The sequence below is a fragment of the Pseudomyrmex gracilis genome, unplaced genomic scaffold, assembly GCF_002006095.1.
Source record: "Pseudomyrmex gracilis isolate BER0280 unplaced genomic scaffold, ASM200609v1 scaffold_3, whole genome shotgun sequence".
NCBI lineage: Eukaryota > Metazoa > Arthropoda > Insecta > Hymenoptera > Formicidae > Pseudomyrmex > Pseudomyrmex gracilis.
Genome location: NW_018020587.1, coordinates 53,324 through 70,097, shown reverse-complemented (window position 1 = coordinate 70,097; position 16,774 = coordinate 53,324). Strand labels below are relative to the sequence as shown.

The following is a 16,774-nucleotide window of genomic DNA, read 5'->3' as shown; positions in this document are numbered from 1 at the left end:
ATCCTACGATATAGTTCGCGTTCTACGGAAAATTGAAAGCGTGCGTTGTACAACGCGGCGTTGCGAGAGCTTGCATCTGAATATTAATCAGACCTTCAAAATTATGTTATTAATTATGCTTTGAGTTTGTTGTGTTTCTCGTGTTTTGCTGATGTACGTCAATACGACAACTATTTCTTCTCGAAAATTCATTGGCTTAAGATAAATGTTACTTTACTGACTATATTTTATGTGTGTCAAAAAGTAAACCTCAATATAACAAATATATGACTTTATTACAACGGATATACACGTGCACATTCAACATATGGCTGTCAAAGTCCTTTTATTTGATATTTGATGCTTTCGCGACGTGTTGTATTAACATTCGAAGATGTTTTTTGGGTTTGAACCGCGTTATTTTTATACCGATGTTTCGTGAAACATTTCAGCTTACTTCATCAGGGTTTCAAGAGCAGCCTGATACTGATCCTTTTATTTCTTGATCTATACTAGTTTATACTAGTTTATACTAGCATCTTATCTACCTATAAATATAAATTTTAAAATTGTTGTTCAAGTCAAATTTTTTATGTACATCAATTGTATATTAATATATTAATTGTTTCTCTGTATATCAGTTGCATGTATAATTATGTATTAAACATTTATCCTATAAAATTATAAAATTATAGTTAGAATAAGTAAATAATTTATTGTGTAAGCACTGTTTCTGTAGATGCTTCTTTTAACTCATAAGTGTGCAACAGTTTTTAACATAATTGCTGAGAAACTCTACAATGCTTTTTAATTACAAAGTATTTATTTTATCTGCATTACAAAGATTCTTGTGGAAGCTTATTTTACGAATACTAAAAATATTTTTAATATTTTTAATATTTTTCTTTTTATACAAAAATTTTTAATGTTTTCTTTTTTAAAATATTATAACTTTATAAATTTCATAAAATTTAAAACAAAATATTTTTATAAGTAATCAAGTTTTAAATATTACTTAAGCTTTGCAAAGTTTATTTTATTTGTAGAGCTGATAAAGAGAGAGACCAGACAATACATTGCGTACTATTTACCTATCTGACATAGGTAAATCGAAAAGAAACGAGAATCCATCAAGAATAAAAAATTTGGTTGTTAGCTTGAGAGTTACAGTTAACTTGCAAGACGCGTTGCAACAAACCTAACAGTACTTAGTGCAGTCACCTCGATTGGCAGGCTTTACATCACAAGTGTACAATGCAATAGGATGCAGTCAAGAGATGCTAATCCATTGTCTACAACAGTAATGCTACACGCGTGATATAACAAAATAAAAATTGTGCGCATACTCCGCTTATCATCGCATTTTCAATTTGGAATAATGCGAAGTAAAGTACGAATGTAGAGTGATATCGTGATAATAAGGAAGAGAATAGGCGTTTGCAACTTACCTATACATACTCCCAATACAAAGGTAAACGTTCTTCTGCGAGTCATTTCTGTCCGTTAGATCTCTTCGCTCGATCTGCAACAAAAGAAACTTATTTTACTATGTGGTTTATTTTTATTACCTTTCTTTAAATATAAAAATTTACTTCAGTAAAACTCTTTATTGAGATACAAATCTATAAAACATAAAATTTTAATAAGTTGACAATATATTTATAGTGAATGACACGTGTGTCATGCTGATTAAAATTCAAGAAAAAATGTTTACTGAGAGCTTAAAAATTCAAGTGATCGCGTATAACGTAGCCTGCGAATATGATTCAGGTAGTAACATCAAAAGAGGGCTTGGGGAGAGCCTTAGGGCTTGTCAATTAGATTAATACTAGTTAGGTCGCCTCAAGGACGAAGTTTAGTCCTCTAGTTTTCTTCTAGTCATACAACAATGTCCATACATTATTATCTGTGCATTGGACTCGACATCGCAATATCTTGATGCGCGACAAACAAATCGACCGGCTTTGAACGCCGGGTTCTCTGAAAATTTTTCTAGAACTTCGTATCCCATTATGTTTATCGTAATCTAAATAGTCAAATATCGATTATCATGCTGTCTGGTTCTTATAACTGACGTTCTTATAGCTGACGATAAACGGCTATCATCGTTTGCTTATTGGTAAACATGCTTACTTTACATCTTGCGTAAATGATGAAATCACGGAAACATAATATTACATATTGTTTATGTGGATACATAAACAGTACACACACAATATATATATATATATGTATATGTATAATTTTTTTTTATATGTATGTACACTCACACAAATTTGCTGGATATATTAGTTTAAAAAAATTATTGATGTCACCGCAAAATCTTGTGCATTTTCGAAATATCAATATTATTACAATATCCAATGTTCATTACATATTTGTATAAGTAGTTACTTAACTGTTTAAATTTAGATTGCATTAATAAATTTATTTTATAAACATTTTGGTTTTTATTCTAGACGGCAATATTCTAAACTGCTTGCATTTCTATTTTCTATATCACAATAAATGCAATTATTATTTCGGTTTATATAGCGCGACGGACTAGCTCTATCACTTAAAGCAAATGACACGCTCTAATAGCAGTCACTGTACGAAAAGCAAAGTATATTAAAAGATGCATTTTCCACCGTTTCTTTTGTCTCCGTTGATTGGACCGAGTCTTTCGTTTTCCGTCGCGAAAAACCATTTTCTGTTGCAAATTGGGCCACCGTGTTCGTTCCTTCAGGACGTGAAACATATCGAGGGAAAAGTTTGCTATTTAGTGTAGAAAGTTTATAATGAATTTTTAAATGACGATGTGCGTGTACTAAAACCGTTAATTATGACAACGGAGATATTCTTTAAGTCAAAGAAATTGCTTATATCTAAGAAAAACTCTTGCTACTTTTATGACAATCTGTTATTCTTATCTATCAATTGAGTCTATTAGAGATAGTCAACAAACAGACTACAGATGTTTAACGCATGATTGTATTTTCACACATAATCAATAAAAAAACTAAAATATTTATAATTTTCATTTTCTTAATAATACTGTTTTTTCCAAATAACTTAAAAACAATACTTGTTTATTAATAATTTTAGAAATAAAACTGTAAGGGGGTACTTAGAATCTCCCTTTCTCTTTCTCACTAAATTCAAATGAATCAAATTAAATCGTTTTAAAAACGCCATATGATTCATATAAAAATTAATATTTTACCTTTAAGCAAAGCCTTTTGACTTGATAAACGTAGAAATTTGTAACAATGAGAAAACCAGCGAAAGAAAATACTGCACTTTCTCTGAACTACACGAGCGATGCAATGCGGTACGAAAAGCAGCCTTTACTTATAGCGAGAACACAATGCGTATTTATGCACACCGAGTTAATTCGTCATCACAGACGGAAAAGTGAAATCATTTCTCGATGATCTGCCACATAAACTTTTTCTTTTTATATCAATTGCCTCAATCACAGCGACAACCCAAGTGCATACATATAAGCTGTCTGTGCTGTTGGATTTGCTTATTCAACTTTTTTTATTTGCATGCTAAGAGAATTACCGTCGAATTGCAAATAGTTAAGGACTCGTGGTTACGCCAATTCATGTAATTCGAGTGTGTACATTTTGTTGTATTTCTGTAATTTCTTGTGCTTGGAGAAACGCGCGTAATAGATGCAGATCGTAAATATCGCGCGATTCGTGAGGAAGTGAAAGGCTGCGTTGAAACTTTGCATCAAGATCAGTTACTGTAAAAACCTCTGATAAAAGAATGAATTATGTTAAATTACGCAAATTTTTAAATGTCATCTGTTTTATCCGCGACTACAAATAAAAATCAATTAAAAAGAGATAAATGTATTTTTCAAATATAATTTTCACACACACACACACGCGCGCGCGCGTAATCTCGCTGTACAGCCTTTTTTTATATAATAATTTTAATTTAAAAAAAAATGTCATTTTCTCTCATTTATTCGTAATATAGAATTTAGCATGCAGATAAGTAATTAAATAAGTATGTAATTTAAATATACTTATAAAATAATTGTTCTTCCTTTTACTTTTAAAGTAAGATTTTAATATAACAAGATCAATTTTTTCTTTTAATCAACTTGTCCTCGCGACGAGAAGTCACGAGTTTCTTTAAAAAGAACAAGAGAGAAACATCTTCTTGATAAATTTACATTCTTGTTCCGATGGTACTTGACCGAACATGTCTCTGAGAAAAAAAAGCCATCATGTTTCAAGTATAGTAGAGAGCGAGTCAGCGGAGCGTAACCACCTGTTCCTCTTTGGTGCCTTATTGTTGGCTGCGGCGGTTGTTCGCTTCATACGTAGTGTGTTTCGCCGGATACGACGCGCGCGGCTATATGCTCCACTAACTTCTCACTGCGATGTCTTCGTACGTCGTGACCGCCAACGTAAACGCTAGGACGAAGGAAAACCAGTTCGGTCCAACGGTGCTAACGGTTTTTTTGCAACTAACATTTGCGCACGATGTAAGGCAAAAACAAACCAGATCTCGGAAAGGTGCACGAAGAGTTCTTACTTCATCATAAAATTTGTCATATATATTTAACAGATATGTCCAACTTAGAAAATTATTATTATATCCAATTTATTACATTATTAACTTATCTACCTATATAAAATACAATAATCACATCTATAATTACTTTTTTAAGTATTATTACGAATTGTACATGTTTATCAAATGATTTATTTCATAATATACTACAGTTGCATTATTTATTCAATGCAAAACTTATTAACACTAGAACTACCGAAGTAGTCAAAATGACTGGTTGAAACTTTCCATTTAAAAATTACTCAAATTAATGGCTTTGCAGTTTAGAAATTTTTTATGACAAATTGATAAATTAAATTCTTTATATATTGCAAAGAAGTCATAAAAAATTTCCGAAATGCAATATTATAAATTTGAGTAATTTTTAAATAAAAATTTTTAACTAGTCATTTTGACTGGCCGGTAGTTCTAGAGTGTTAATTCCTTCAAATTCAATTCATTTGATTTTTAATTCCAATTGATTGTATCATGCAATGTATCAATAATCAGAAATCTTGCAAGCATTTTTTGCGCGCAATCTAATTACAAAAAAGCGACGTAAGCAACATGAGATGAAATAAACGTATGTCTAATGACGATATTACACACGTATACACATTGATAAACTGCGGACTATATTACTTTCTATTATTAAACGAGAAACATATATGTAAGTTATATACCAAATAATGTAACATCCGGAAAAAATGAACGAATTTGAGATCAAAGCGATGAAATTTTTTTCACTATGGCTGCGTTGATGTAGTCCATCAGTAAAATAAAACGCGTCGGGAGTGGCCGGCTAGTACTATCAATTGAAAATTCAACGTGATGTAACTTGAATGTCAACCAATGACAGAATGACACTCGGATATCGATTCACGGTCGGCGTCTATTGTTTTGCCAAGTGTACACACGCGCTCGTGATCACGACAAATTTGCATTAATTGAGTGATTATGCGCTGCATTTTACATATATGGTAACGCGGAAACGTCGGATCGATTCACATTTGCAAACGAGTTTCGAAATTACAAATTATCTTGCAAACCAGAAGAACTTGAATGCAGATACTAATCAACAGATTGTCTCACGATACAAATAATATGTCAACAATAAACAAAGAGCTTGTGAATGGTAGTTTTAAAAAACTTTTATTTAAAAAAATTATTTGTAGAGCTTATCGCACTTTCTGTTTTGACTTTTTTTTAGACCTACAAAAAGAGATAAGAATAGAAGAAAACTTTTCATTAAAAAGAAAAGAAAAAAACAAGTTTGCTCTCTTAAAATGAAAGTAATACAGAATGTTACTTATCGATTGCACTTCGAATGACAAAAACAGCAATTGCACTATTTTCTGATTTGTTTGGCAACGTTAGTTCAGTGAAATACATGATGTTAAAGAAGAACACACCCATTATCTTCATTTGTTTGTTTAACCGGTATTATATTCAATCGATTGCTAATCTATATTAAAAGTTAGCCAAACTGCAACGCTCGATTGATCGAAATATCAATAATTGATTAACTGTTCTGAAAGTTCTAAAATACTATATTTGAAAAATGCTTTAAGTTTACGCGTTTCTTCTTTTCTCTTCATTAAGCAAACCGACGTAAACTTATCATCAGCTCAAAACATGACAGTTTTGTTCAAAAGAATTTATAAACTACCAGCTATGTTAATGTATCACAAATACTAATTTTATAGCACAGATAATATAAGGAGATGTAGGTATAATGCTGTTGAAGAAATGTTATAAACTTCAACGACATTATGTATAAAATAAATTAGAAAATAATATGTTTTGTGCTTAATACTAAGCTTTTCAGTATTCGTATTTGATAATCGAAAATCGAAATTAATAATCGAAATTCGATGGCCAAAAATATAAATTAATCCTTTATAATTCCATAATAATTAAATTATGTGCAATAAACCAATTGCAAATTAGCCGTTCAAATTATTCAAACATATTCATGGAAGATATCTTCCAACAAAAATTAGAATTAAAGGCAAGTTTATTCTCGCAAACGATATTGAGTTATCAGATAATTACTGATATCGTTAAAGTATGATGTCACGGTCGCGCATAGATGGCTTAATTTGATTTGAATCAAACGCCTTGGTTTTTTCATTTTTTCAAATTGCTTTCCTCTTGTTTTTATTGTCAAGTACTCTGAGCGGATTGGATCATTTTGTAGAGATCATCACGCCACGATGTGCTTTGCATCAGCAGCAGCGGCAACACAACGGGTACAAGTAACAGTGCGAATATACGAGTGTCCGATTATCCAATGAGAGACAGATCACGACTTTGTCGCTGAACAATGACGTCTCATTAGACTCTTTTAGTTTGTTTGCTGCCGGCTGAGAACTGTATTGCTCGAGAATCTCTTCCAAAAATGCACATCTCCACAAAAGAAGCACTGTGAGAATAGGAAAATTGGGCATATTTGACAGTTTTGATACTGTTCGTAGTGATAAATATGATAAAAATCTGAAATATTTTCTTTTTCTTAGTTTTCTTTGTGACCATATTTACTCCTACGTAAAATGCAAGATTTTGATTTTGTTAATTTACTGGCAGTATAAGCAAGACTCGCGTGCATCTTTTTTTCCTGTCATCGTCTCCTTCGTTTCTTGCCGCTGCTAATTAGATGTACACATAGCAGCGTAATGCGATCTCTTATAAGAGAAAAAATTTTCACCGCATTACTGGCGTGTTCATTGTGTCACAGACGAGTAACGTCGTCACTCGCGTCGTCTCACTCGAGCGAAAACAATTGCAAAAGGATTCGCGAATTATGTACCGGCATCGAAAACATTGTTCGCGCGAAGCAGACACGCGATGACGTCGCTTCATAGAAAATGTTCTCAGGATGTTTCCGCAAACGTGAATCGCGCGATTAGTCACGACATGTCTCGTCACTGGATACTCTTTGTTTGATAGTAGCAAGCACTCATATTTATTGTCACATCGCATCAGTCTCTGTTCGCCAGAAATTTAAAAAACAATTTGCAATTAGAACATTTATGCTGAACAAGATTGTTGAAGCTGACATTGAAAATTATGCTTATGTATTTATATTTAAAGAGAAACGTAAATATTTATACAGGATGTGTTTTAACCAGTTGTAAACTATAATCAAATATACTTATTATCTTAGTTATTTATATTACTAAATATATACGCGCACGAGAGAGATACATCAAAACAAGATATTAATACGTTAACGATTATTTATTCAGATTTTATAATTTTCGAAATTGTATTAAAAACTTTCGACCTACATAAAAATTTCGAATGCCTACATTTCGTTCTTAATCACTTTTCGATTTCTCTAAAGCAAAACATAACTAAAGTAAAAAATTACTTGATTGTGCCATATGGCTGACGAAGGAAAGCGAGTCATACCTAGTAACAAGCACGCAACGTCCGTTCGGAAGTGCGGTTTCGTTTTTACGAAGTAGTGAAAGTCGGATTAATCGCAATGCAGCTACTATAGTGCAGTTCAAGATTTCACAAACATAGTTTTATTCATATTTAATAAATAGTTTGCAAATGTTACACAGCTAGTGAGTAACACTAATTTCTGCCTGCCTCATCGATTAATTAAAGCGTGTCGTTAGACCGCAATACAAGTGCAATTTATCGCGTTTCTAGATAAACATATACGTGTTAAATATCTAACATGCGCACACACAAATACATATATAATAACAAATTCCGTAATTATGCAATGTTGATATTTACAGTAAATTTTGCCCATTTTCATACAAAAGAAAACAATACAAGTAAACATAATGAAAAATTATTAGCATTATTTTAACACTAAAACTTATTTATCTCGTATGAAAAAAAAAATTTTGTATTACAAATATTTCTCTCGTTAGTACAACTGTACAAGACTAAAGAGATTTCGCGAAATACTAACATCAAGTTTTTTATTCTATCTACGACAAAACAAAAGAAATACACTAACACATCAAACACATGTTATTTCCGATAACTAAACATTTAAAAACATCGTTTATATTGTTTACTATTATTTCCTTTCACAGTGCTTAGTTTTCATTAAATTTTACCTTTATTTTTAATAAATAGAATATATAAAACTATATATATTACATCATAAAATACATATCATACTTGACGAGACATTTCGTCATTTATTTTGTTTTCCTTCGTTGCAATTAAACCGAGCAATGATTATGACAAAGGCAGTAACTGCGATATCCGATTACGTAATTAATAACGAGATCCCATTGTTAATTGAAACTACTTTTTCGAGCAATTCCAGTGAAATATGTGAGTCATACATCAAACTACATTTGAATTATATGAAGATCATTCCTTCCGATCTGATCGTTGGAATTAAACATTTAAAATTGTAATTTTATTTTTAATACTACATACCTGTAATAAGTTAGCGTGCATTACTACTGCATTTGTATTATATAATTAAAGCAAATATTATAAAAGATATAACGAACATGGAAACGTTTATAAGTTTTTGCTACAAACTCCTGTTTTGTTATAATGTCAATATATTAAACCGCTAATAATTAGATAATAAATAACATCGCATTAAATAATAAATAAAATGAGAGATAAAGATAGATTTAATTTTATTACGATATACATATAATAACATTTATTATTTCTTTATACGACTTTGTATAATATTTTTTCTCTTGTTCTGTCTCCGGCTCCTCGTTCCATATAATATTCATAACGCTAACCATATTACTAGTAACTATATTATATATGCATATTATTTATTATTATTAAATATTTGCATTGATGATGAGAAAAATAATATTTAATGTAAATTTTTCTTATAAACTAATACGGTAATTCTATTATGGTAATATTATGCATATCTGGCACCTCAATCGTCGAATAGCTATTTTACTTCAATATTTTTGATCTTACAATAACTACTGCGACTCGTAGCGACGAGAAACAAATTGGCGCTCTAATAAAAGAATTATCTAGCAATGTTATCGTATTAATCCATGAGAGAGCGAGATAGTCGTCCACTTCAATGTGTTTGATTTAATGCAGGCGGCGTGCGCGCATGTATTCACGTGACAAATCACGATGGAATCTTTCGAATAGCACGCTACTAATATAGAGAATTGCCGGAAGTGGTTGACATGCGATTGAAAATAGACGCTTCCGGCTTCTTCTTAACACGTACAACCGTAACACGTAATGTGTGCCACGAGGCGACTTACCAGTCGCTTTCAAATCGAACCATTGCGTGGAAATCGAACACAGATAAACGAACAACACGCGCGAGCAACATTTAGATATTTGCACATTCAATTTCAATATCTATAAAAAGTATTAATTTGTTTTACTAAAAACTTTTGTTTTGTTTATTTTTTGTTTGACTATTAAACTGATTAAAATGAAATTTATAGCTTTATTATCGCATCTTACGCATGATTTAAACTTTCTCAATTTTAACATAAAAAGTATTCATTTTAATCAGTAAACGTAAATATTATATTTCATTAATTAAATAAGTAGAGCGCTTGATAAATAAATTACATTAACAGAAAAGATAATTACATTTATACAGAAAAAAGCAACACTAACAATTAAGTTACTAAAATAATACAAAGTAACTATTAAATTACTTTTTCTGTCTTGCTGATTCTAAAACATTATGCCAATTAACATTGGTATCTAATAGAATTATTTTTTCTAACATCAGATATGGAAAATAGGTAATGTCGTCGAAGTCGCAATTCACCAAGTAAATCGAATTTTCAGCACAACATCTGACTTTAAGCGGTTTATGATATGTGTTCTTATCTTATTATGATCGTTCTTACATATTTACTCCCGCGTAATGAAATCTCGTAAAATACAGTATAAAATGCAGTATAAGCTAGATAAGTCGCGCGTAAGTGCAACGACCGTCTAGATAACTAAGAGCTCTCAATCAATTATACATCAAACTGGAAATAAAATTCTAACAGAACAACGTGTTAATAATGTTTCAAATTTACTTTTTCTGTACACAATTGTATACGTATCTAAATTTCCGTTTATTTTGCAATATCTTCGCAAGCTACGGATAAACAACAAACAGTATAACCATATCGGCGCATAGACTCCCACGACATATTTCGCAACAAGCAATGCAACATTTTCTTTGACTATGTAGGGTAACTGTCCCTATTAGTGTGCTGTTAAGCAAGCGTACTCTCTTTTTTGAATAAATACTCAATTAACTGACTTTAAATGAGCTTGCTCAAAATTTATATCGATTCTTTAAACTCTTCTTTTGACAATAAGATTTTTATTAGCTCAAAATATTAANATATGTTTATAAATGTAAAATGAATTTTTTTAAAAAATCCATTGATATCATAACTATAAATAAAAAAATACTCTACTTATTTATTTTCACTTGTTTTTCTGTAATATTTATTTAAATATAAAGGCACACTAATCGGGACAGGCACACTAATAGGGACAGTTACCCTAGCAAGTAATAAAAGACTTCGCTAAAATAATTCGGAGTACTCTCTCATAGAGAATAGGTGCGCCATTCGTGAGTACGTACGATATATTCACGATGAAATAAAGCACAAAGAAGTTGCGGTCGAAACGTGCGCGCGCACGCGCGCCACACACACACACACACGCAAACTAACTCTGCCAGTCTCTTGACCTGACATTTAATGCCATTACACAAGTCGTAGCTACTAGCTACTCTTTGTCCATACTGCGCAGATGCTATTTACCGAGATGACGGTGTAAATTGAAGGGAACCAAGACTCGATATGTAGCATTATGTGAGAGGGCGTGTATAACGACGATCACATAGCAAACTATTCGAATGTGAAAGGTAATATCTTTGCATTCTTATATGTAACGTCGATTTATTTTAATCTCATACGTACGTAGGCATATATTAATTCCGCAATGTTTAATTAACATCGCGGTCACGAATAATGTATTATACGAGCATTATATACACACATCGAATATAGCAACGAATGCATTTAGAATAGAACTTTTATATAAATATAGAGAATCACTTTTTTATAGCAAAACACAAGAAACACACATTTATCTACTTTTTTTTATAGTAATTTAAGTTCTTGACAGAAATAACTCCTTCATTTTTATTAGAAGCTTCTGCGGTGTAAATTACTGGTATATATTTTGAGTAAAAATAAAATTGCGCAAAGAATATACTGAGTAGAAATTAAATAAAAAACTTGTAAATATGCAGGGTATAATTATAAACTCAATAAATAAATATAATAAAATAAAATAATAAACTTATACAAATATTTATGTTCGAATAACAACTATTACTGTTTTTCTATTCGACCTATACACTTACAAGCTCGTAGGATCTTTTAGGATCGCAGTGGGAAGGAGGGGAGGGGTGTTGCATTCATTTATACTCTTACAGAACGAGATCAATGATCGGTAATACACATGATGTATTCGTATTTCATCGCGAGGAAGCTTGTCGCGATAACTAACGTTTATGCTAATATTCCGCTATAAACGATCTCTCCTCGTAGCCCGTTATAAATGCAAATATCGTTCACTAGTCCGTTATCATTTTATCACGAAAGTAGATATTCATTACGGTTGTCAAGTGATACGTAATACGTAACGCCATTAGCAGTTTTGTTTGAATATTTACGCGATCTTAGAATTTGTTGGACAATTGTGAAATTACTGCAATCTATCGTTTTTACTCTCTTTCTCTCCCTGTCAAGGACTTGCATAACAATTGCGAACCTCTTCTGAGCCTTTATTTAGACTTATCATACGATTCGGTGGTAAAGTATGCTTTACTTCGATCGTTCTCTTTTTTTTCCACTGCATCATTCATGTTCACACTCGATTATATGTACTCTACGGCTGAATTCCATGAACAATTTGAATTGACTAATCCATCGATTTGCCTTTTGTTTCTTTCTTTTTCTTCCTTTCTACGTTAAAGTCCAATCGATGTTATAGACAGCAGACGAAAAGATTGTGTTAATCAGAATTAGCGCACGGTAACCTATCCGCTAAACAAAAGTCTACAACACCTTCGGTTCTACGAACAGAATTTCTTCCATCAATATTTCACGACGCAGATCTCGTTATCCTTGGTCGAATCACTTACGAACTCGACAGCTCGCAAAAAGCATTTAATGCATTACATAGATATCAATGTTCCGAGTTTTTTTTCGACTGAATCGCTTTACCTGAACCACTGTCTGTTGCGCAATAATTGATGTATTGAATGACTGACAACGAGTGTACAGCGTATTAAAAAGTTGCAATAAAACTCCTGTTTCAAATATTTAATTACTTTCATCAGGCTTGTTATTGCGATAACTAAATCGATCGTCACATCGCGTGATATAGCCAAGCGACTCTTGCAATGTCTACGATGCTATACATTAACTTGAAACGTCTCATTGATTGTATCAGACGGCTGGAATATTATTGACGATCATATGACTCATGCAATATGATATCAAGGTTAGATATCTATCAGTGTATTGCCGGTTTTTACCACTGGCATGGACTTTTTCCAAAAAAACCGGATTTTTAATCTTATAATGACATCAATATAGATATAAAATGCTACCGATCTATAAATGCCTTCTAATTAACGAGAGAGAATTAAATAGCGCTAACAAATTCTAAAAAAAATTCTCCTCCGATATAAGCAACGCGCGCGCGTCATGGTGTGCTTATGCAATAAAATAAATCTGCAGAATATGACAGATAAAGCAATTATTTTTCCGAGGGAAAAGGGGGATCATGGTGTTTTGCTCCGTGACATTACGGTCTCATGCTTAGTCGGGCTACGTTTCTCAACAGAAAAGAAAAGATTCGTGGAAGACGGCATATCTACATTCCATACATAGTGCCGTACTGAGTCAGCAACTATACGAAATGCTTTATTCTTTCGACGCTTTGAGAGAACTTCTAAGCCAGAAGAGGCACATAATGTTACTTATGAAATACTTGGGATAGTATAAATAAGTGCGCAATGATCGGTTTTAATTATAATTTTTAAGAAGTCTTTCTAAATATTTTTTTAAGTCTCTCTGCTAGAAAAATAAACTATAAGAAGCACCTAAAGAAGCACAGCAACTACCGCAGAAAGTCTATAAAGCATCTAAATTTTAAATTATCTCTTTTCAAGGATAATTAAAACAAATTCTAGTTACTTAATATTAAAACTTAAAGAGTTTTGATAAAACTTTGATTTTTATCATTTCGAACACATATTTTAGACACTAATTTTTATAAAGGTAAAAAGTTATTGACAGTTTTACCTGTAGAATAAAAGAAAGAATGATATCTAATTAACATTGGTTCTAAATAGAAAATTGAAAACTAAAATTTTGCATAATGTGTACATACATTTGCAATGTCTGAGTTTCTCAGTTTTGAGTTTTACAATGTTAGACATCTTCAATAAACTCGCATCGCAAAAACAGCGTATAGTTTGCTTCGCAAAAGCAACATGCATTATATTCGACATAAAAATGGCAAATAAAAAAATGTAGATAGAAAACAGAACACATATAATATCCTTTTGGACAAAACATACATTTTGACATACAGCGATATCAGTGAAGAGATTAAAACGGAACATCTCTTGCGTATGCTCGTGTACACAAACGTGTACACACGCGTATTTGGATACCGTAAGGTTTCGGTCCTTTTGGCTGTCCGATTTTAAGCGACTCACTGTTCGATGCGCAGATTAAAACGCGACAAAATACAATCTGTCTTTTCTCTTCTCTCTCCAAAAAATAATTCTCATATTGCAACATATAAAAATCAAATAGCCATCAATCCAACTCTTAACTGAACACATTTTCTTAGATAATTTTTTTATTGTTACAATTATTTAAAATTCAAATTCTAAACACGTATGATGCACGTACGTTGGTATTTTACGATGACTGCGTGATTAACAGTCTGAAAATGTACATACGTATATATAATATCGTCGTGGTTGCATTTGATCTCCTATCGTGTTTTCAATCAAAATTGCTGTATCGAGAATAGCAATTACATTCATTTGATAAACAATATCTCAAAACTTGATCGTCTTACAAATGTCATATAAAGAGTGTTCTAGATTTCTCCCGCTTATAATTTTATTAAAATCGATGTTTCGTTAATGAAAATGTAGTCATATATATATATGACTACAATAATATATATGTATGACTAATATATATGTATGACTAATTTCAAAAAGTGAAGTCTTACTACAATAACTTATCTATCAGTCCAATTTTGTGAAAAATAAAAGTACTATTGCAGTACATTTATATTTCATTAAAAATTAAAAATAAATAAGAAACTCACATCGCGTGATTAAAGAGTGTGATTGTGAATATCATTCATATTCTGCTTTTTGAATTAATTCAAGCAACTGTGAAGACAGTAAAAATAATCTGGAACAGTCTTTACGTTATGTTAATTTAAAATTTCAGTTGAAGAAAGAAGAAAATCACTTGATAACAAAAGAAGAAAAGAGATAAAAATTTTGATCGCCGGAAAAGCTTAATACAGTGCGGGTGCGTTTCCTCCGTTAATGTAATTTTGCATGCTCACGTTGCACGTCTCGGATATTACTGTCGCGATTCCAAAAATAAAAAGTCAACGTTATCGTATTAATTTTTTCACAGGTTTATTGTTATCGCGCGAGCGTTAGGCTGCAGATATCTTCTTTTTGTTCGTATCGATCAAGGTCTCTCATATCGTGAGTATCATATCTTGCGTTTTGTATGATTTTAACAGTCTAGATATCGTCGTACCGCAGCTTTAAAATGTATAATCAGCAACAACAAGAAACGTTAAAAAAAAGAACTAAGAAAAACCTGATGCAATCTTTGAGCACAATCATAAATTTCATAAATCATGACTCAAATTTTCTTCAAAATTGCTTGAATCATTCTGCAGTTGCACAGAATATATTTTACAATCTTTTATGTTCAGATTGCAATTTATATAAAAAAATTTTGTTGTTGAAACAAAAAAATTAAGTCTAAGATACATTTGAACCAGAGAATATCTCATGTTAGATTATATATACAAATAATTTGTAACGGAATATAATATTGAATTTATTTTTACCACAAATATAATCTTTTATGTCAATATGTTTTTTTACAATTAACAAAATTTTGATTCTCAACAATCAAACTAATTTTAAACCATAATTTTAAAGCATTCTGATATTTCCATAACAATGAAATAATGTCAATTATTTACTAACAAAAAACGTTTTGAAAAGAAACCTACTTTTACAATTAAACTAGGAAATTTATTGCAAGTATATCTCACTATTGTTGTTTGAATTGCATATTGTTAATTGTGTATCTTTTTCTTGGCACAGATCCCATTTTAGATTTGTAATTTCTGAAGTACTTTATCATTAAATAACAAAGTGAAATTACGGCGTAAATTCTGCGCTGTACTGAAATTCATTATTCGATTAATAGCTACATAAAGTTCCAAGCAAACAACAAGAATCCTATATTCACAGTGGAAATAATGTGTACAATTTAGAATTTCCAATGTATCTTTTCTGACGTTTTACTTTACAGAAAAATAAAGGAAATATATAAGGGAGTTTCTTCTGAAACTTTCTAACATCATTTAGCTGATTCAGTAGATCCTGTGCGTACACTTCCGCTTTAATTCTCTCCGGTCAAACCCCGGGATATTCCTGGCAAGACCGTTTTACCGTTGCGGTCGCGCGCCTGGATATTCCCGGTAGGAGCATGCGACAGTCACTTTGGCAGCAGAACATGACACTGTTTATCTTATTGCACTACTCACACATTTTCAAACGCTTTTTAGATCCTTTGCCTGCAGAAACAGTCTTTCAGTCAGATAAAATCATTTTTCCAGTTAAAATCGTTCTTTCCGAACAGGTAACAAACTAAGCAGTATCAATGAATTTACTATTTGTTTTTTTTTTTTTATTCATTGGTATTTACATTATTTTTCACGTTTGTAAAAATTATACTCCAAAATGTCTAAAAGAAGGCAAGAGTCTAGTGAATATGAAGATGTGCGTAGCTAATGGCTAATAATATATACGTAGCTTAAATAAACTCATTTGAATAAAATGTACACAGTTTGTCCGGAAAGTTCCCGGACTGATTTTTTCTAGCGCGGGTAAGCGGCGCTATCGAGCGGTCAACGCTGGAACTACTTAGTATAG

General features: G+C 31.6%; 1 protein-coding gene across 5 annotated transcripts in view; it reads right to left on the bottom strand.

The window, feature by feature from the left end:
* LOC109854723 (mucin-3A) overlaps window positions 1-16,774 on the bottom strand; it is a 34,767-nt gene that overhangs the window by 14,681 nt on the left and 3,312 nt on the right. For all 5 annotated transcript variants that reach the window (XM_020428143.1, XM_020428135.1, XM_020428151.1 and 2 more), the window contains one exon: window positions 1,428-1,501. In XM_020428143.1, coding sequence (XP_020283732.1) covers window positions 1,428-1,473 — 46 coding nt within the window. In that variant the 5' untranslated portion in view covers window positions 1,474-1,501. The remainder of the gene's footprint in view (window positions 1-1,427; window positions 1,502-16,774) is intronic.